This window comes from Chlamydotis macqueenii, chromosome 5 (genome assembly GCF_036417535.1).
Source record: "Chlamydotis macqueenii isolate bChlMac1 chromosome 5, bChlMac1.mat, whole genome shotgun sequence".
NCBI classification, from domain to species: Eukaryota; Metazoa; Chordata; class Aves; order Otidiformes; family Otididae; genus Chlamydotis; species Chlamydotis macqueenii.
Genome location: NC_141560.1, coordinates 12,163,857 through 12,186,482, shown reverse-complemented (window position 1 = coordinate 12,186,482; position 22,626 = coordinate 12,163,857). Strand labels below are relative to the sequence as shown.

Here is a 22,626-nt window from a genome sequence, read left to right as displayed (position 1 = left end):
TCACTTCCTCTGGATATACAGATTCCAGTATGATTTTGGGAATTCCAGAGATATATGAAAGTGGAAAGAAAACAGTTATACTGTCAGAGGGCTGAAAATTCTGTATCTCATCAGCATATGGACATTTTAATGCCTCTTGCTGCCGAAATCCCATACATCTTTCTCACTTGGATGTTTTCCCTGCACTCAGTTCTCCAGGCTGTTCTAGGTTTGGCTTTGTGGGACTGTACAGTCTTCTGAGGCAAAGCTCACTCTTTCATTTTTGACGATGGAGTGGTTTCACTTGGGGGAAGGGAAGAAAGCTATAAACAAGACAAGTGTGTGAAACTGTTCACTCTGGAATTCCCTAGAGGCAAAGTTTCCTTGATTTTTACAGCAGTTTCTGTGAAGACAGAAATTCTAGAAACAGCCCCTCTGTGATGGAGCTTCATGGAGTTAACACTTCTCCAAAGACAATATGTGTTTAAAGTTAACTAAGAGACTGTAGAGTGTTTACATATGAAAATTAGTTACAAAAATGTAATGTTAACACAATCTTGCAAAAGAAAACCCCGCTAGAGGTTTGCGTGTTAAAAATGTCTGATCTAGGACTCCCTTTGGCCTAATTCTATGAGACAGCTCGGCACAAAAGCCGTTATCTTCTAAATGCAAGCACAGTCAACAGCATAAGGCGAATTTTGGTCTCACATGGACTAAAGACTTCTCTGTGTACGGTATATTTTTGTTACCCTGATTATGGTTGGCTCACTTGTATGTTGTCATTCAGACATTCAGAGATTGGAACTTCACAAATTCTCATAACGTGTTATTCAAAGATGCTTATGTTTTGAGGATTAGGTCCAAAGGTGTGACAGATTAACGAAATCAAACTCAAAAAAACTTACCTTCTCAGAAGGGTGCAAGTGAAATTGTCCCATTCTTCCAGAATTGAGAGGTGGAGCAAAGCAGCAGTGATACTAGTATGTAGCCATTTGAAAGACAGGTGGCTCGTGTCACTGCCTTTTTCTGTGACCAGTAGAGTTCTGTCTGTTGGCAGTGCAGAGCTTTTCTTCTCTGAACCCTCTTGAGATTCTTACTGGCTTCAAGTACACCCTTGCTCCTGAAAATTACAGTGGAAAAAAAATGGGAATATCACTTGACATAGGAAGAAAATGGTTGCAGCAGAAACTGGAGTGTGCTAATGTGGCCGAGTGTGTGGATACTGGAGCAGTGAGGATCCCAGACAAATTAGCGTAGGTGGAGGAGGAAGAGTGGAGGCATGACAGCAAGGTCTGGTGAAATGACTGATGGAGCAGCAGCCATGATGCCCAAACTGGTGATGGAAAGTGCCCAGGCTGGAGCCAAGAGCAAGTGCCGAGTGGTGGAAAGGGGACCAGGGGAATAGTTGCAAAGCCTAGAGAAAAGGCAGCTGTTGCGAGAGCCAGACAGTTCACTGCACCCTGCAGTACAGTAAGGGACGAGGGCAGAGCCTGCCTGCACCAGGCTGACGTAGGCAGGTGCCAGGAAGAGGGTGGCAGTGAGCTACCAGCCGTGACATACCGTATATGCCTTATATCAGCACCATGGTGCCAGTGTTTCTTGATGAAGCCTGTTCTGGACAGGAGGAACTGATGTGCCACGCCTGGGAAGAGGAAGGTGCTGGCAGCATGGAGGGAATTTTAACTACCAAGCCTGCAGGTTTTTATAAAAATGCACAAAGAAGAGACACAGGGGTGTTGCACAGTGGACATCTAATGGCCACCATGCTCTCTGAGCACATCAGACATTGCCTCTCAGGCTGGCTGTAGATGTGGTGCTCCTGCCTTCAGAGGTAACATAAGCACAGTGCTGACCGGGTGCCTGCCTGAGCAGTTCTGAGGGCAAAGTGAAATGTATTTGGGATTATCTTAAGTGATCTGAATGGGCTAGGCAGGGGGTTCCTGGTCCCTCCTGAGCTGTGTGCTGACTGGTGCCTGCTCTTGACAGGACTTGCACAGGCAGCTGGTCAAGTCAGATGGACTTGGTCAGCAGCAGCCAGGAGAAGACTTTGCTGGCCTAACACTGAAGTCCCTCAGGTGCTTTCTCCACTGGCATGCCTTGTCTGTCTGGCTGCCAGCCTAGTAAAAGCTTCGTCAGCCCTCTGACTGCTCTGGGCTTTCCCCTTCAGTGTGTTTTCATAGCAAGTAGCCACAGTTCCATTTTCTTTTTTCTTTTTTTTCTTTTTTTTCTTTTTTTTCTTTTTCCTTTGAAGGGGGGAGGTGTGACTGCTGATTATAAAGCAGCCTCAACTCCAGTCTTAATTCTTGCATGTTTACACACCCAACAAATCCCAGTGTGGCTCAGAACAGGGGAAGCTGCTGTGATCCTCCCATGTGCTTGGGTTGTCCATTTTGTCACATACAGTACTGTGGATCTGGGGTGAAGTTTGGAGATGCAAGAAAGCCTGTGTGTATTCATTTTTTAAACTAAACGTCTCCTTTTTCTCCCCCTTCCCCTTCCCTCCAGGCTACTTCTGTTCTTGATGTCAGATATGCATCTGCTTCGTGAGAAGGTGCTGTAGCCTAGAACAATTTGTGTTGACTACTGTGTTATCCAGGATATCAGGTATTAGCAAACCTCAGACAGCCATCTGCATCATATCTGTGGACAAGCAGCTATTACCAAAAAAAAGGCAAACGCTTCCAGTCCTGTGCTACATCTGCCTTAATCTCCCCTCATTCCTCCATACTGCCTCCACTTTCTTTCAAAAGCACCCAGATAGCTCAGCTCTCCATTTCATCAACGTCCTGCTTAAGCATGGGGACTTCTAGAACCAGTAACACCTGTCTGTAAATTTTGACCAACCTGCAGAACAAGGAGCTCCTTAGCAGCCCCACAGTAACTCTACACGTTAGGAGTTCTTACAATACTTGGTCCGTAGGGTATAAGTACATATTGCTGCATGGCCTTGTGGTCTCCGCTTCCTGTGTATTCTTACGATGACACTATTATTAGTGAGCTTTCTATAAAGGAGAGGCCTGTGCACATGCCAGTGGTGTCAGGTTTGTTCTGAAATGACAGGACGTGTTAACAAGCAATCTTGAATAATGCAAAGTGATAGGAAATGTTCTGAGGTTTGGTCAGTCCAAGGTTGTAAACGTAACTCATTACACTTCTGGTTTGTGCAATTCTTTCCAATGTATTTGTGTGTTCTTCATAGAAAGCTCCCTAATTGAGCATTTTATTCCTGTATATTTTAATGGCTTTTACTTAGTGCAAAAGGGACTACGTAACCTGAAACTGTTTGATACGCTATTTAACCCCTGGCATTCAGCATTTGCATTGTAACTTGTTAAATGAGTGCTACACAACTTTCTTTTTCCTGATCCTCTGTGGGATTAAGTCAAAACAACTTTCTCTGGTGCCTCTCCTTTTGGAATATGTGCCTTTTTACATTTGGCTACCATAGGTCACTTTCTGTCCCAGTGTCTCATTCCTCTTCAGAGCGCTGTTTGCCAAAGACATCAAACTGCTTCTCCCACTGGAAGTCTGGACGAGGGTTGGAGCACAAAATTCAACCTTCAGATAGTTTTTGGTGTCTTGGAAGTTTAATGGAGAAGAACTGGGTTAATTTCATTGGCCATTTTAACCCTTCTGAAGCACACATCGCTTTCATGTTCTGAACCAAAATATGCAATTTAAAAATCTAAGAGGTGCTTTTCCAAATACTTGGTGCATGCAGCTTTCAGATCCCCAGCCCTCTGCTCGGATGACCTGTGCTGTGGCCCATCTAGCTGGCTTGAACTGGAGCTGTTCTTGACAGTCCTGTGTGAGGACTTTGCACCTTGAACACGGCAGTTGCCGACTGCCAAGCAGACAGTGTTCAGAGAAGCTAGAAGCAGCAGTATTACTTCTTGTCCAGTGGAAAGCTGCAGAATAACACTAGTCACAAAGCATTCAAAATGGTTAATTTAATGATGTTGGAAGAAACCACCAGGTGTCTTTGCAGGTGGAAAAAAGGACCTTCTTTGCCTCTCTTCCTTTACAGAGGTTTCAAGCCAAAATGGCGCACAGCAATGTTTGGCACCAGCCTCTTAACACAACCTGAAATGAGCTAGTCCGTGTCCTGGGCTGCAGCTGAGGTGCTGCAGCTTGGAGTCTAGCCCCAGACTTGGTGCTGCTGTTTGAGCTGCTGGGCTGTGCCGTGTTGTGTGCTGTGGTGGCTCTGTTCTCTGTACCTAAGCGAGGTAGGCTAAGGCCAGCCGGCTGCCAGAGCCAGCTGGGCCTGCACCTCCTGCAGCGTAGATGCAGCCCAGGGAAAGGCAGGGGAGGTAGCCTCGTGTACCACTGAGGTTGTCTTCTGCTTGGGCCTTGTGTGAGGAAAGTAATTCAGCATCAGAAATCGAGCAACAACACACAGGCGAAGGGGCAGATCGGCATTTCTTAGGGCAAGGAAGAGTGTGGAGCCCCAGAGGGGCCTGTTTCAGCCACTTTGCAGCTGTTTCTGAGATGTTTCATTCTGATGGCTCCAGAGGGATCCTTTGAGGTGATGGGAGGATGCAAAGGAGCTATTCCCCATCCTCTCTATGGGAAACTTGTAATCTCAAGTTTGTGGCAGTGTCTCTACAGCTGTGGATGTGAACTGGCAGCTCTGCTGGTGGCCCTGCAGATGTTCCTTCAGTTTGTGCCAGTTGGAGTCTCTTGTAGGAAAGGACACTAGTAGTTAGCCAGTGTGAATGAGGATTAAAGAGGGGCAAATAGCACTGTGAATTCAGCTGACAGTTCTGGTGTAAAGCATTGCCGCTCGTTAGAAATACTCCAGTGTTAAACCTCCTGCTGGTACCAATGCATGGAGACAGGTCCTTGCCAGTGTGAGAGGGCTGCGTGAGCTTCTATCCCGGCTGGTGAAGCTCATCAGGAGAGGCTTCTGCTGGCAGGTTGAGTTACCTGTGAGGACTTTTCATTGTTTTTTGCCCTCAAATCTGTCCATCTTATGATCAGAAAAGTTGTGTTTTGGCTTCATCCCCAAGGGGTAGGGGGAAACGTGTCTAATTCATGATATTAGGAAGAAAAAAGTTGTTTAATTACTTTTCAGTTGACAGCTATCTTATTGTAGTTAAAAGATACAATACAATAGCACTGTATTTTAAACGTTTAGATTTTTACATTCTCTTTAACTATCTTTTTAAATGCAATGAAATCATTTTAGCTTTTGAAAGTTTAAATGGTTTGGTCTTGTTTAGGTGAAGATCCTCTTTCTTTTTTAAATGGGTCAAGCATTAGATACATGAACTGGTTGCATTCTGATTAGAAGGGTCCACAAATATAACTGCATAAGATAGAATATTCACTTAAATTTTGTTTCTTAAACTATCAATGTGAATGTCATAATTATATATATTTTGTGGAAAATGGGAAATTATTTCTCCTAAGTATAAGTTATTGTGCAAAATATGGTATCGTTAAAGAAAATGATAGTTTAAGTTTTAGTTTTAGAAATCTTAAAGATATAAAAGCGTATTGCATATGCATAAACAAATTTCATTTGTTCTATTTAATTTTTATGTAGTTGTGTAAAGTGCTAGATAACTTCTTTTTTTGCTTATCCATTAAAACAACCTTGTTACTTGAATATTCGTGTTTAACTGGTTTGAAACAGTGATCAATTTTTGTAATATAATCTTATAACCAAGGGAAAAAAATACATGACTCAGTTGTGCTTAACAATATAGCAACAATGTACAATCAAATGCTTAAGACCATAGTAGCCATAACTGGTAGGACGACCACAATGGTTGTGTCTTGATATATTTAATACCAATGGGGATAATGAATTCTTAATATATTTTTTACAAGTTTGCAACCAGGAAGACCCCATAAATATCCACTCAAACACTTTTTTTAGTAGTTCATCTAAGAGTAAAACTCTTATTCTCTTAAAGCAGTGTCCTGACAAACATTTTTTTTCTTTCCTGTACAAATACATCTGAAACATTTACACAAAATATGCTCATTGTCACTTTAAATTTCAGTTTTTATTCTCAAAATCGCTAATATGCTGTTGGTATTCTTGCACACCAAATATGAGCCAAACAGTGCATTACACTAACTTGATCACTGGGTTTGTGAACACAAATCTCCACGTCGATGAAACGCAGAAATATCATAGGAGATTTTTCTGATACTGCAGTCTCTTCAGATCTGTGTAAAATTATGCATAGCCCATTCAGCGATGAGTGGCCTGATATTTACTCTTTACAACAACAACAAAAAAAAAGAAAAATTATTTTTACGAGCTCCAACTTGTCTTCAGCAAGTCAAAATCTAGTGATCTTGTGCAATGCCCCTGAAGCAAATACTTTTCTGCCACTCCCTGGATTAATGCAGCTTTTCCTGTTGATAGTAAAGCACAATTGCAGTGAAAGTTACAGTTCAGAAGATGGAAGGTCAGTATAGTCTATGCATGTTGTATAATAATGAGTGTTTACATTCATATTCTCCTAAAATAAAATTTATACTGGAGTGTATAGTATTCCATTATGTAGATTTTATCAATTTTGTTAACTGCTTATAGATTGCTTAAAAGAAGTTTTTTCAAGATTTTAAAAGATGTATAAGGTTAAGTTTGCAAATATAATGGAAATGCTGTATAGCTTTTGAAGTGATAAAATACTTGTTGGGATTTTAAAGAAAGTATGTTGTAATAATGCTGTTGTAAGTAATATTTTAAATGTCTTTTTTGCCTGTTTTCTATTATTCAGCACACTTACTGTGGTGAATGTTCATAGCATTATAAAATTGCTTAGCCACTGAAAAGTAACGTTTGGTTTTGAGTTATTTTACTGTACGAGGAATTATAGTAGGGTAAATTCCTTTGTGAAATTCTACATAATTCATTTTTCTATGATTTTCAATGTTTGCTGACATCAAATAAAATTTTTTCAAGCCATTGATGTAATAAAATATGTAGTAAAATGTTATTGATGTAAAATGTGGTTCTGACATGTAATTGATACCCTACCTTTCAAATTTTGGTCAGGAGAACCGAGCGAGGCTTGCCCCTTCCCTTATCACTTCATCCGTGCGTAGGTGTCATTGGCGCGCAGATTAACGGCTGCTGGAGTCAGTGGGCAGCGTCCCAGTCCTGGGGAACTCCAGCAGCCTTTAGTACGGTGCTAGGAGCTGGAGCTGCATGGCGCAGTTCATGCCAGTGGCCTTGGAGAGACCACCGCTCCTCTTCTGATGGTGCGGCGTATTCCTTCTCCTGCCCTCTCCGCCATCCCACCGGCACAGGCATCGCCTTCAGCTCACGGGCAGCGCTGTTGCGAGACAGCTCTCACGTTTGGGAAGCGGTGGGACTGGGATACTGGCTGGTCTTGAGGGGCTAGAGCTGGAGTCTAGCTTGTAGGGTACAGATGGAGACTAGCTGACAGTGTCTTTGCTATTGTAATGAGGACCTGAAGAATAAAATGCCGTCTGCTGCATGCGAAGGGCTTGCACTTGGCTGTACAACTTGATGGTTCATATCTTTGTCCTGCTTTGAAAGAGATGTATTTAAAATACCTGAGAAAAGGCAACTCTTACCCTTGAAGCTTAGTAGCGTATAGATGTTGCTATCGCAGATGCTCAGACTGGCAGGAAATTTTGCACTGGGATTGAACCTTGGGATTTTCAGGAAGGTGGTATTTTCTGGTTTCACATGCTGGGTGCAGCTAAGCACTAAATGGAGCAGCACAGACAAGAGGTTACGGGGCAGTTAGGGGAAAACTGCTTTGTGTTGTCCTGTTCCATCCAACAAGCAGGGTACCGGCAGTGCTCTGTGAGTCCTGGTGTTAGCACGGGACAAATGACAAGGAGTTTTCTGCTTTGCTGCCATGTGTTAAATGCAGCAGAACTAATACAGCCAGATACTGTGGTGGTTTCCAGGGCTGTAGTGTATGGAGGGCAGGAATTAGTCACGCCTTCCTATATTGTAAAGCAAGGGAGTGGGAAGGGAGAGCAGCTTGGGGTTTTGGAAGCACAAACAGCATTTTTAAGAGTTGAGGGTATTTCCTTACTGGAAAATTACAAAAATGCTTTCCTGGTGGTGGAGAATACGGTACCAGCATTGTAAGGTGGTGATTGCTTTTTCAGTGGAGTTGTTTGACTCGAAGATCCTTAACCTTCAATATGGACCAGCCTTTCCTGCCCATCTGCCCCCAACCCTAAAGTGTAAAACAAAGAGAAACAAATAAAAAAGAAGGAACTTCCCCTCCTTTCAATCAGGGAGCATAAGCAGGTAAGGAAACTGGGGCTTCCCTTGCCCAAACACATTCCCGAGGAATCTCCTGAGGAGTCCAGAAGCAAAGGTAAAGTAGTGGTAATGCAACTGTTCTTAAAAATGCAGGTGCTACCTTTCTACCTAGCAGTGGTCTGTATTTGTAAATGGAATGCAGTGTTGAATTAATGCTGAACGGAGTTAAAATGCGGTGTTTGGTATTCCTGATACCGATTTGTTTATGTAGGAAACAGGCTATCTGATAACTGCCAGTGGGGAAGTCTTAAGGCATCAGCACTCCAGCAACTACTGTAGTTTAGAGTTTAAGGTCTGACCCTAGTTAAGCTTTGGACCTTAACTGAGAATGGAAATGTGTGCATATGGGGAAACCCTAGTTTCCAGAACTCACGCATGTGTCTTCCAGGCCTTTCCCATCTCTGCCATCTGTGGAGTATGTGGAGTCCTTCTCCCTTGGGACAGGAGCTGCCTTGCAGGGTGTGAGAGGAGCTGAAGTTCAGGCTGAAATGGAAGAGCTCAGCGCTGGTGCTGTTGGTGTGCTGAGATCTTAATCTAATCCCTGAGTATCAGCTTTATGAAATAACAGTATAAGCATAGATTTTATTTCATAAACTAACTTCCAGTCTGAAAGGTACCCAGTTCTCTCTCAAACATCGCACTATCAGCCCATGATCTCATTCCCCTCTGAACCGCGCTCTGGCTTATCCACCCAAATCATCTTTGAACTATTGAGAGCAAATGGAATTTCTGGTCTTGCTTTTAGTAAACAGTGAACTGTGCATGTGTGTATGTAAAAACAAACCAAAAAAAAAACCCCCAACCAAACAAAAAACACCCCCTAAAACTGAGCAAAGGGTCTGCTGCCAGTGGTAGAGGAATTGTTTGCTTTTGCTGCAGAAGGGCTAGGGAGAGAATTACTGTAAAATATTTCAGGAACTAGTTTCTGAATTCATCAGGAAGGGAAAGCTTCAGGACAGTAGCATACAGGAGGTCTGAGCTTTTACCAAAGATGGAGAAATCACCTGGAAGTTTCCCCTACTGAAAGGGGAGAAATTTGCATGGAAGAAGGCCACAAGCCTAGCCTAACAAGGGCAGCAAAGGGCAAGGACTTGCAGGATGGGGAAAACCACCGGACAGCCAAGGAATTTGCACTGAGGAGATCAGGAACTGGGAGTAAGAGAACTGACGTGTCATGCTGACTTCAGTTTGTTTCCAGCTGGAGATGACGGTGAGGCTGAGGTGTTCTCATTCTGGATGGACGCTTAGTTTTCACTAAGGCAGCTTGGAACTGGAGAAGGTGTGGAGGATGATGGAAATAAAATGTGCACGTGTGAACTGGGAGGGAGTTCCCCAGTCTGCGCACTTTGGGGGAGCAGATATAATTTGTCTGACACCTAGCACAGGAAACGATAGCTTAGCAAGACCTGAATAAGCTTAAAACGGAAGATGATACTGAACTGATTTCTAAAAGAAAAAAGGTGAATTAGGACATCTAGGCAGCTGCAGACTTCTTGAGCCTTGTGTATTCAAGGTTTAGAATAAGTCATGATGGAAAGGAGAATTAGGTGAATTAACAAAATAGAAGAATGGGTGCAATGGGTTTGCCAGAGGAAGGCTTGTGCCTGAGGAATCAATCACAGGGTGCGGGAGTCATCAGCAGATACGGATATCACTGCCCGAGCTCACTGTCCAGAATCCCTTAGAGAGGAATAAGCTTCTCTAGGGTGCAGTTAATTTAATCCTAAATTAGATATGGAAAACTGATCTAATGTGCTTAAAGTTCTTACTTCTCTCCTTATTATAGATGATAGGCAGAGCCTAGGGCTCTGTCTCAGATGTGGAAGGTGGACATTAACCAATTGGGCGCCTGGGCTTAACCCCAGGAGAGGGCAAGGACTTAGACCCCTCACCGCAGCAGTGGGTGTTGTACTTCCAGCTAGACAAGGAACTGTCGATGCCATCATAGCAATGCTTTGAAAAGCTCCTCTGGGGTATTGTGTACAATCCTGGTTCATCGTCTGGAAGAAAGGTCTACCTGAGCTGATGGAAATGAAAGGAAGGCACCCAGCGAGCTTGGCTTGCCTTGGGCATGCAGAAGAAGGGCTGGGGGTTGTGCTTGTTCTCTGTAAATGGCACCTGGGCTCACAGTTTAAGATAAAGGCAGTGTTGATGGGGGAAAAATGAGGCTGGATTTTATTCTGTCCATAACCTTAGCGAGGTGATTCTTCCAGGTCTGGGGACAAATGTCCCCATTAATCCTAAACTCCAAAAGTATGCAAAGGAGGTGCCATGGTCACTGAGCTGAAGGCCATACAACAGAAGACTCTTCCCAGCTCCCTGCTTCTTGGTACAGAATGGTATCGGGCAAGCTCTGGTTTGCCATTTGGGTCCACCCTTACTGCCAGCTGGTTCTCTTCCTCCAGGACAGTAGTGGCATTGAATGAGAGGGATTTGTACTGATGGCAGGGCCACAGCTTCTGGTGGAAGGGTGCTCCAGGACACATACCTGCCTCTGGTTGTGTCTGTAGTCTTCCCCTCTTCTGGGTGCCTGCAGCTGGCCAGCGCGTTGCAGAGGTGAAGCAACTCCCTGGTACAAAAGATGGAGAGGTGCTGTGAGTGTGCTGGCCGTGGATTTTGAGCCTGAGCTTGCACCAGGATGAAGCTGCTGACTGACAGCTGTGTAGGTGAGAGCAGGAACGGGGGGCTTTCTGGAACTGTTGGGTCTGTGGCTACGCTCTGCGTACTGCCCATGGCGTGGGTAAATGGTTTTGGGATAGGGAGAGGCTGAGAGAGATGCCCTTGGCCAAGTAAAAGTTGTGTTGTGGCGTTCTGGTCTGGATTTGCACGTGCTATTCTGGGTATAGAAGCTGATTTGAAGAAGCCTTGACTCGCTCCAGTCATCTTGTCTGCCTTGGACCGCAGCCCGCAGCAGCCGGGCCACTTGCTGCTGGGATGTGGTAACTCCTCATTCTCCAGAGCCAGGACCTTGCTGCTGGTGCGAGGACGCTTGGGAAGGGCATTCATGGGAGCATCAGCAGATTCCCAGACTCCTGCTGTGTCAGCTTGGGGATTTTGTGTTGGCTTATGTTTTCTTTTTCCTCATGTGAGATGAATGGGGTTCCCTTTAGGAAAGATTTGCTTGGAGAATTATGCTTATTTTAATTTCAGTAGGTGCTAGGTGTTGAGTTTCCCCAAACTGCAGTGTGGCATGTTCTGTAGGCTTGTTTCCATCATTGACAGCTGAATTGCTTGTCCTGCTTTCCTGTAGGAAGGGTCCTTGCTCTTGTCTTGTGCTCTTTCCTCATGAAGGAGCGTTAAATCTGCTTCCTGCCACAAGATATAGTGGGAAATCTGGGACAGAGCTGGAAACTTCTGGAGCTTCTAAACAAATATGTCCTCCTGAAGGTCCCAAATTTTCATTGCTTGTTGAAATATGCCTCTGATAACAGAACTAGCTCCTCTGCACCTTGGTACCTTTTAAGTACTCCAGAAATGTACCTGTGTGGGGAGGAGGGGGATCTCATTGGACCCAATTTCCATTCTCTTGGGCTCTGTGTCCCATCTCTCGAAGAGGCAGCTCAGGTAAGAAGTGTCATCACTCACTAATGGCGAAAATGTTGTTCTTGTGTATTTTCTATCATTTTTAACCTTTCCAGTACAACTTTAGGGACAGCTTTTCTGATGCCAAAAGTAGCTTTGCATCTCTGATCAATATGTTGTGCTGCTAATGTTCTCCCTTAAAAAAATAAATTAAAAACAACTATTAAAAAACCCAAACCAAACCCAAAAGCAGTTAATTGGATGTTCCCTTTAAGCTAATTCCCTTTTGCTGCATGGCTGGTTCTCTCCTCCTTGCACAACCAAGTCTCACTGGTACAAACATTTTGAGAAGATCACTTCTAAGCTTAATCAAATTCTCCTGTAAAAGTATTTGTATAAAGATTCCAGTTTCTGCAATTAATCACGGGAGGCCCTGGGTTCAGCGCCATGCCCGCACTCGGGAAGCAAACAATACCCCGTGTCTGTGCTCTGTCACAAGCAGTCTCTCGCTTTGACTTTCAATGAGTGACCCAGAACCACAGTGGGATTTAGCAGCAGAAATAATTTCAGAGAATTGTGCTATGCACACAAGGAAGATAAACTAGTCAAGCAATTTGTTATGAACAATGCCTTTAGCCCAAGGCATGGATGGATAACTTCTCTTCGTCCTGGCTTTATTTTCGTGCGTTTTTAGCAGTGAGTACTGGGATCTGCCCTGGGCTCCAGATTTGCGGTTCAGAATCCAGTGTCAAGAAAAAACATTCATAATAAATACGAACTGACTTGCATCTTCTCTGCCCTCAAATGTGCACTGCCTGGAGCCTCCATAACGTGAAATACACCAAGTCCTCTTCTGCCAGCCTGTCTCTCGAGGTGCAGAGAAAATCTCTTAAAATAAGAGGAGAAAACTTAATTTTTATATACATATATAAATAAAAATTGCTCTTGACTCCCGAACTTCTGCAGGATTTCCCAATATATTTTTGTATTAATACTTTAAACTGCCAGTCCCTGACACGAGCATGCTTCTGCTATAGGCATTAAATAAATAGCAGGGAGCCCAATTCAAGCCTTGTTAAGTGCTTTTCCATAGTCTGCAGTAAGAGTTGGACAAGGTGGATGGTAAATAACTTTATCGCGTTAGAGAAATGTGGTTTTAAATGATTACCCGTCAGCCTCTCATTAGTGTCTGGGGCCAAGCAGAAACCTGACAAGGAAAGATGTGCCTTGCTAACGAAGGAAAGCATCAGCACGCTGTGAGGAGCAGCAAGGTTTCAGCAATGCTTTATTGACTCGAGAGAGCATCTAGCACCTCTGAATTGCTTCCTTGTTGGTTGGTGAACCTGTTTTGAGGACTCGGAGGGAATTATGTTGGGTTCAGGAAACTTTGCTTTTTACTTTGTCCACTGGCGATGACCATTTCCTGGATCAAACTGGTTGATCTGAAGGATTTCAGCGGTAATATGTGTTAACAAGAGGACAGTGCCTTCAAACCTGTATGTGGTCCAGTTTTCTGTCCTTCTGCAATGTTTTGCTTTTACTCTGGTATGAAGAGAAAAAGTAATCTGTAAAATGAAGCAAAGAAGGTTTATATAATTTTTGATGCTGTTCTTGCATTTGAAGGTTGCCAAAAGGCAGCGGAGTCATCTCTGTTTTTCTTGTAAAGGTGCATTTTTTTTCATTTAGTAACTCAGTCTTGTTTCCACAGCCTCCTGGGATGGAGAGGTCACAGTGCTGTATAAATGAAAGCTGAATAATTGAGATGGTTTTCAATGTTTTTACATTTTACTAAAAAGTTTAATGTTTACTTAATGCCCTGTAAATGCTCAGGAGAATACATCTTTGTTTAAAAATTCAGAGCCTACTAAAGGCTTCAAACTGCTGGTCACTCAGAGAGACTCACAGCACTGCTGAGGGTCATTAATGTGCTCATGGAGGAGGAGCAAAACTATAATTTCTGGTAATTTCTGTCAAAACTAAGCCAAAGTTAACTCATTTGTGAGCTCAGGGTAGAGAGCAGTACTGTCAGTGTGGAAGCATTGATGTCTGCAGATGGGAACTGCTAGGATGTGTCCTTTCTATGGGTAAGCTAAGTCCTCGAATAATGCCCAGTTGGGGCTTGGATTGACAACATGTGGGTGTTCTGGAGGTAAAACCCTTAGTTAATGTTGCGCAGCTGTAGAGGAGCAGTTACGTACCTAAGGAAGAAGGTGTTTTTCCTGATCCTTGCGACACATGGCTACCAAAGGCCTCAGAATGTCATCTTAGGCCTCAAATAAGGTGTTGTACAAGAGATTTGTGGTAGACGTTGTCTAGTAGCAAAGGGTTATTCTTGACTTGAATAAAACAAACCCTATTATTCTGGTTTTGTTAGTGAGGGGGGGCCTAAGGTGGTAGCTTCTGTAGGAAACTGCTAGAAGTTGCTCCCCTTTGTTTAGTGGACTCGGCCGTGCCTAGAGCGGACCCACTGCTGGCCAAGGCCAAGCCAATTGGTAGCAGAATGTCCCGTGATAACGCCTCTGCGATAACGTATTTAAGTAGGGGAAAACAGGAAAAAAAGGGAAGAGATGTGAAGCAGCTGAGCAGGGGGCAGAGAGGGGGAGGCGTGAGCCTCATGGGCCTTGCAGGCCTCACCCTCTGGCCTCCCGCCGGGCAGCCGACTGGGCCCAACTTGGCCCGGCCTGGCTGCAAGAAGTGGAGAGGAGATGAGAAGTGAATAAGATGTAAAAAGGATCCTGAGAGGCGTCTGCCAGCCTGTTGTAAGGAACGGCTGCAGATGCTAAGGTCAGTGAAGAAGGAAGGGGAGGAGTAACGTGGCTCCTGGCCAAGATTCCTCTGCAACTTGTGGTGAAGACCATGGTGGAGTGGGTTGTCCCCCTGCAGCCCATGGAGGTCCACGGAGGGGCAGAGATCCACCTGCAGCCTGTGGAGGACCCCATGCCGGAGCAGGTGGAGGCCTGAAGGAGGCTGTGGCCCGTGGAGGGCCCGCTGGGACAGCTGTTCTAGAGGGACTGCACCCTGTGGAAGAGATGACCCACGCCAGAGCAGTTTCACGAAGGACTGTGGCCCGTGGGAGGGACCCCACGATGAGCAGAGGAGGAATGTGAGGAGTTCTTCCCCCGATGATGATACAGAGGCGTAAAACAACGCGTGATGAACTGACCGTGACCCCCATTCCCTTCCCCCCGCCCCCCCCCGTGCCGCTTGGGAGGGGAAGGTAGTAGAGATAATGTTAAGCCCGGGAAGAGGGAGGGGTGGGGGGAGGTTATCTTGTTCCCTGTCTCATTCTCCTGCTAATTTTAGAAATAAATGAATAGTTTTCCCCAAGTCAAGTCTGTTTTGCCCGTGACGGTAACTTTAAGGATTTCTCCCCATCCTTATCTCAAACCTTGAGCCGTTTTTCTTATATCATCTCTCCCTATTCTCTCGGAGGGTGGGAGGAGCGAGAGAGAGACTGCGTAGTCTGGTCCCGATCGGGGCTGAACTACGACACCTATGAAAAGTCAGTGCTGATGGGAAGGGGGCTGACCTAGAGCTGCGTGTGGTTGTGAGTCTGGCCCTGTTGGAGGAATCTTGCAGGGGCTGAGGTCGCGTGTTTGAGTAGCAGACTGGAGGAATGGGTCCTTGGTTGGATACAAGAAGCTTCTGGAGAGAGATGTCAGTGCGGACTTGCTTTCTGAAGGCTGAAGTTCTCTGATGCTAGAAGGACATTGCCCTTGGTATTGGCTTACTCCTTGGCAATCATGGTATTTGTAGCAGGTTTTTCTGGAAACTCCTAGCTAAGGATAATCAAAGTACAGACAAAAGTTGGAGAACACAAGAAGAATGTCTTGATATTATGCACATCAACAAGATTGCTGGGCTGTGCTCCAGCTACAGACTAGTGTGGGCGTCTAGAAATCAACAAAAGGTACATTCAACCTCTGCTGGGAGTAGTGGAAGCACTGTCACGGTCTGTGGGGGAGCTGGGGCTTGGGACCTCCACTGTGCTCCCACCTCTGAGATCTGTTTTCCATGCTGGGGCTTGCTGCACATCACAAGATCCATTTTTGATGACAGTCTTTTACAGCAGGTTGTTTCGCTAGAATAGCTGGAGCTTTGGAGAACACTATCCAAAATTCTTCAGCCTGTGACTCTTTTGATTCTAAATGAGTTGTTTTCTAGGCAGACCCCAAGGGCCACTTGCCTGTGTGGCTCTAGCTTGGTTTGGTTTATTTTTCTTATACTAATTATTCCTATGAGATTCAGTTTGTGATTTCTGTTCAGCTGTTTAGGTGTCTCAGTTGTAAAGACAAAGTAACATGTCATTTAAGTAAATTAGTATGTGAAAACGGTGTGTCCTGAAGTGTTTGATTAATGCTTGCAGAAGCCTTTGGAAGCCATGTGTTTGTGGCTGAAAGCTGGGCAGTGCGTGCGTGCCGCTGTCGTAAATAAGTGCCTGCAGCAGAAGCTGGGGAAGAAACTGGACTCTACAGGAGGAAGGGGCATGGACGTGTCCTTGCATTTCCTCTTTGCTCCTTCCTGCCGCCCTTACAAGGTCTTTCATGTGGGAAGTTTGGTGTCAGCCTGGATTGCTCTGGCTGTTCAAAGATACTGAAATCTACTATTAAAAAAATCCACCTCTCGTCCCGTCGTGAAGCCGAGGCTGCAGAAGGGCAATGGCAGGAACGGCAAGGGGCTGGAGGGAAGCGGTGCAAGTCCTTGGCGCATGGAAAGGAGGCACTGAGTGTAGGCTGTGCCGCGGGTGCACGGAGCAGCTCAGAGCTCTGAGCCCACAGGATTTATTTCTGCAGGAGATGGTTTCTGGCCAGGGAGGGTGGACAGGTGGGTGCTTCAGCCCAGGCTGTCTGGTAGGGCTAGAAATTAGCTCTTGACGAAGTCCTGGAAATGAGGCAGCAAAGGGAATTAATCATTAGCAGGGCTGAGTGACAGATGTGCCGCATTCTTTATCACTGTGAAGCTTTGAGTTTGGTTGTCTTTCTACACAAACTGTTTCTTGACAGCCTGTGTTCAATGCAGGCGGGCCAGGTGGCACCTCCAGCCTCTATTTCGCCAGAGCCAGTAAAACTCTGAGGAGGAGAGGATGGGGAAGGCGTTCCCAGTGGCTCCGAAAAGCGATTAATCTTGTCAGATGACAACCCAAGCAATACCTAGTCCAAACGATTGCAAACTGCTTGAATAAATTATGAATCACAAATGATTTATTTGGGGTTTTTCTCTGAAGAGAAGTCTAGATGAGTATAATTTGAGGGGGAGGCACGAGCTGTGCTGGAAGGCATGAAGGACCCACGCGTTTAGTGGTAAATGATCAGGTGGGATGAATTCTTGTAGGTTTTGAAGGCCAGAAAGGCCCACAGCCATGTTTTGTGTGGATTGTCCAACCACTCAGACTTCAATAGCCCTAAAACATCTCAGAACCTACATGATGATCTCTGCACCAAGACCCTGTTCAGACTGCCAGGCTGGCCATTCTTGCAACTCTTCTGTGGCTCCTCAGGGACTTCTCTAGGCCTTCTAGTGCCTCTGTCCCACACTCCCATCTATCCAAGGATGAGTTTTAAACCCACAGCTGCCTTTTGATGTACCATGGTAGTTTCCATGTGTTGGACACCAACTTGACCTCCCCAGCTCTGCCGAGGGCATTAGTGACGCAGAGGCTCCCACAAAGCAAGTCCACGTTTGCTCAGGGTACCAGGATGGCGGTGGGAGCAGATGGTGCGTGTGGAACACGTGTTCAGCATTTGGTACCAGAGTGAAGACTCTTCCTCCAAGTCCAGCACTGTTGGTATTTAGCTCAAGGGCCTCATCCAGCCTCCTGAGCCAAGTGGTGCTGTTTTCTTTGGGAGGTGATATCTCAAGAGGACCAGCCATCTATGTAGGTAATTGTGGGAGCTTGCCCTAATTATCCCTTCCTCCCCTTTCCTCTCCCATACACTGCAGCAGTTCCCATCAGGTAAGGAATACCAATTTATTCATAACAACTTCTGCTCGGTGTGACTGTTTCCACGGCCTTTATCATATCTCTGTGCTTCCAGAACATCAGCTCTGTCACACCTGTAATTTATTCTTGAGCTGTAACGTAGCTCTTGGAAAGATGCCTAGGTTTGACTTCAAGCAACAATGAATTCACAAGGTCCCCAAACAAGTTGCTTCTGTTGTAAGTTACCTTTGCTGCCTTAATTTGCCTAGCATCTTTTTTTTTTTTTTTTTTTTTTTCATTTCTACTTGGTCTGTCTCCTTGCATCTCCTTCTGCTAGGTTAAAGACTATTATCAGATGCTTCTTCTCAACTTGCTACTTGTAGCTGAGGAGGCAGCTACATCTTAGTCTTATTTAGGATAAATCCAGTAGTATGAGTTTTCTGCCGTTCTCATGAAAAGGCAGAGTTTACAGAGCTGAAGTGCCCTCCAGTCAAACCCATGGTATTTGGCGCTGGTAACGTGGAGATGAATCTCCCTTCCTCTGCATTTCCTGGATGAATTGTCTGATAGGTACGTTCCCAGATAGGTTTCTGTTTTATAGTTGCATTGTAGATGCTCTGGAAGTCAGGGAAGCTGGTTAACCCGATCCTATTTACAAGTTTTAACCTGATCCTATTTACAAGGTTTCTCTTTTACAAAAGGCCATTTCCTCTCTTTGTGTCTGTCCTTGTGTGTCGGCCACAACTTGTGTGGGAAGTGAACGTCCGTGTGTGGCTGCTTTGCCTGTTTGAGGAACCTGGCAAGAGCCCATCTCCCAGCATGGCAGAGGATGCTGAGTGCAGAAAGTGATGAAATGTTTGTCTAGCAGCAGAGCAGCGTGTTTAGCTGCCTGGAGGAAAAGCAGGCTTGTGGGACTCGAGCTAAGCTCATTCATTTTCTGATCCCCAAACTAATCTAACTGAAAAAAATGAAATACAAAATGAGAGCAATTCTGCAGCCTCTGTAACTCCGTCTCTAATTAGTAAGTCCAAGCAAGAGGCCCCAGTTATTAAAAGAAGTCCCTGAGAAAAAAAAATGTCATTTCCCATGGAGGCCCCAGGGGCACCAAGATCTTGAGGCAAAACCGATCCGTGGGGCAGGGAGCTGGGTTTGGGCTCCTCTGGGAAGGGCATGGGGGAGGCTCCAGTCCCTGCATCCCTTCCTGGGGACGGAGGGGCACAGTAGGCCAGGTGTGCCCCCTCCCTGCTGCAGCGAGGAGCTTTCCAGGTGTTACCTTTAACTGGGAGGCACCGCTAATGGGTTTGTGATCCCTGCAGTGCTCTTCTGTGCTGCCTCTCCACTGCCGTAGGGAGAGATGGGGAAATGTTTGCCGGCAGCACACTGAGGGCCCTCATTAGCGTGCCAGGCAGGTTGGCTTCTGCTATCGTCTTCCTCCTGCTCCCCTGCTTATCTCTAGTACCCACGCATTGTGAGTTCAATCAAAAAGAAAAAAAAAAAGGGAGAAGAGGGGAAGATCAGGTTCTCCGTGCCCAGGAAAAGGGAGTGCAGACCCCCAGTCAGGACTCCTGTCAGCAAATACTGAATGTGGCCAGGGATTAATTAGTAAGACCCTCTGGGTAGATTTGTTGGGCAGGAAATGCCAGCCCCAGAAGAGAGCCTCTTGTCACGTTTAGGACACTTGTCAGTGGGCATAACTGTAGTAACCGACTGCACAAAAACAAACACGTTGCTAAATTGCTCATAAATCTTACCCCAGCCACGGGGTCTGTTGGATTCCAGCTCAAGCCAAGGGCTGTCAGCTGAAGTGGGAAAAGGGCAGCGGGATACTCGCTTCCCCTTGGGAGCAGCTGATGGTTCTGAGTTGAGCCTTCCTGAAGGTGACTTTCCACCCAGAGGTGATGGCATTTAAATCTCCTCTCCTCCTGGAGAGGACTGCTTTGCACCTAAGCTGAGGAAAGCATCTCCAGCATCTGAAATAATGGGGAAAGCTCTGGGATCTGTGGAAGAGGCTAAAGGAAGGATAAATGCAACTGCTGAAACTGCCTCCTGCTAATGCAGTGCCGGCAGTGTTTCAGCCAGTCGGTTAGGAGGAATGATTATGGAGATACTCGATTCTGACCAAGTGGGATTTATCAGAGTCAGCCTGCTGCCGTCCGTCAGCAGCCGAGAAAAATTATGTTCTGCGCTGGGAGAGGAATTTGCAAACCCCCGTACAAAATGAGTAATAAGGGTAAATCAATGGGAGATGCACTGTGCTTGTCCTGGGAGCGGCAGAGCGAGCAGCGCAGCGTTCAGTTCAGTTGGTAGTGTCGGATAAAATGCTGTATTTCATCTGCAGGCAGTTACTGGTATTTCCTTTATTTTTAGAAAAACTCTTGGCTTTTGTAATCACACTTCATTTTGGTGTTGCAAGAGTATTATCAGGAAGAGAAATGGTGGTACAGATGCTGTGTTTCTCCTTGAGCAGTGTCCCCATGGTTCTCCAGGTCTTTGGGGGTACTCGGGGCCCAGGGACCTGCCCAATTTTCTGCAGCCTGGTTGGGTTACTCAGATGTGAGGTATTTGCACACAGCATTCCTCACCGCTGCTACTGCCACGTCGGGAGCCTCCTGCGTGTGCTTTGGAGCCTTCCCTCTGGGGACATGCCTCTCACCATGTGAGCCCCCAGGCCTCCGCTTCCTGCCGGGAAAGCTTGGATTCGCCTTTTTTTCCAGGCCTGCCTCATCACTGCCTTTATATTGGGTTGGAAATGACTGCATCATCAGTGCCTTTATACTGCCAGCCCATGGGCTGGCGTCCTCTCCCATGGCCCCTAGGCGCCGGTCACGAGCGGTACAGAAAGGAGACTGAAATGGGAGAGGGAAGATGCTCTTCCTTTTCCACTCTTGTGGGAGATGGATTAAAATGATAGTTGTTTGTGGTTTTTTTTTTTTCCCCCTCTAACAGAGAACTGTAATTAAATGTCCCTTTCCCTAATGTCTCCTATGGTAATTTGAGATAACTTATTAAAGGCTCAACAACTGTTGCTGCTGCGTAGCACTGCCGCCTCCTGCCCGGTACCCTGAGCAAGGTCAGGGGTCTGCTGTGCGAGCTGCTGCGCTGATACGCAGCGAGATGCGACTCTTGCTTTAACGACCTCTTTCTCAGTAGGTAGCTGGGATCTGTGAGCCCCCAAAGGAGGCCTTTTTTTTTTTTTTTTCTTCTTTTCAGAGATGTTCCTTGAAAAATAGAAATGAGAAGACTACCATATTTCTCTGTGATAGCTTTTAAAGAGGAACTGCAAGCCTTTGAAAATATCACACGTGCCTTTGCCAATCCATGCTCAGGCATGTTGATGTGATGGACCAAAAGAGAAGCAGCTTTGTTCCGTGAAACAGTGTTGCTCAGTAGGAAACCTCCCATACGAAAATCTCCCCGAGTACGAGCAGCAGCGCGGAGATGAAGTGTCAACACGAACCGTCAGCTGTGGAAAGGAAAGTGTGTTCTAGCTCTGAGGAGAAAATGAGAAGAAATTCAGCATGCTTTAACATGCATACTTTGCTAGGACTTCCAGCACTTGGTCAGACTTCCTCTCCTTTGAAAAAATGAAAAATTGCAGTCAATTAAAAATCAAACCGTCCCATGTGTATGAACTCAAATGACTGGGCTGATTTTTTTCAAATGTTTACTTTATGCAGTTACACTAATTGAAATGCTAGTTATATTGAATGAATCCTTAAAAATGCCCTGGCCTCACTATATCCCAGCAAATGGCACAAGGAAAGGACATTTAATTATAGCTTGCTTCAGGAAAAAAAAAAAAATTCAAGATTAAATTAATACTAATGTCTGTTTGAAAAATATAATAAATGTTAGTCTAGGTGAGGAAGCATGAACAATCATCCGCAGCTTTGCAGGATACTGCTTTCGCAAATTCATGGAAAATTAAAGCCCATTAGCATCTCAAGGTCTTTGCAGCAGAGTTTTAGCAGAAGGTGCAGCTATTCCCCTGCCCTGCTGTGCTGCGGGCTCCGGGCGATGCGTGCCCCGGGCTGGGTTAGCTGGAGCCCTCCTCCTAACGGAGCCCTTGGTCAGGTAAGGGGTACGGTGGCGGCCCCGGCGTTGTTTTTTGTGGGGAAGCTGGGGCTCGGTGGAGCTGCTCTGAAGGGGAGTGCTGGGCTGGGGATCAGCAGCCCGGGACAGCATCGGTGGGGCGGCGTGGGGAGGGGGATGCAGAGGGTTTTAAACCCCGGTGAGAGGTGAGGCTGCAGGTTATGCGTGGCTCTTGGCCACAAGGCATAAGGGGACATAAATCCGTTCCCTTTGCAAGCAATAAAACATACTGAAACAGCCAACCCAGGATGCCTGTCAGCCTTCAGATGAGTTTATACAGGAGCTGATATGTAGCCAAAGTGGGAGGACTTTTACTGCCATTAGCAGATGTTGGTGGCTGCCACTCTAAAAACGAGCTCAGCTGTAAATCAGCTTTTCTACCTCTGCGGATTATTTTTTCTTTCTCTAGTTTTTACTGTGCTCAAAACAGCATCAAATTCTTCTCCATCCCCCTCTCCCTCCTCCACCCTCTCTTGTGCCTCTGCCAAGGGCTAAAAATTCCCAGTTTCTGAATATGAACGTCAAACCCCGGAGGTTGTGGTGCTCCGGAGGTTGTGGTGCTCCGGACGCAGAGGAGCCGTGGGTGACCCAGACAGGGCTGCAGCTCCGGCAACGACTGCTCGGCACCGCTGGCCCCCATGGGAGCAGCCCACTCCCGCGGGGACCTCTGTCCCAGAGGTACAGCTACAGCGTTGGGTGGAGATGTCCAGGTGTCGGTCACAGCTTCTTCACACAGGCGTACGTTTAGTGGTGGTGGATGACAGGGGGCAGTTGGGTGCATCTTAGTGTAAGAGAGAAATTAAAAAACACTCCTGCCAGCTGAAGAAAGGCATCATCTCCC

General features: G+C 45.9%; 1 protein-coding gene across 1 annotated transcript in view; it reads left to right on the top strand.

The window, feature by feature from the left end:
* RCOR1 (REST corepressor 1) overlaps window positions 1-6,938 on the top strand; it is an 85,105-nt gene extending 78,167 nt beyond the window's left edge. The window contains exon 12 of the mRNA XM_086749015.1: window positions 2,485-6,938. Within this exon, the coding sequence (XP_086605141.1) occupies window positions 2,485-2,526 (42 nt within the window). The 3' untranslated portion in view covers window positions 2,527-6,938. The remainder of the gene's footprint in view (window positions 1-2,484) is intronic.
* The last annotated feature ends 15,688 nt before the right edge of the window (window positions 6,939-22,626 follow it).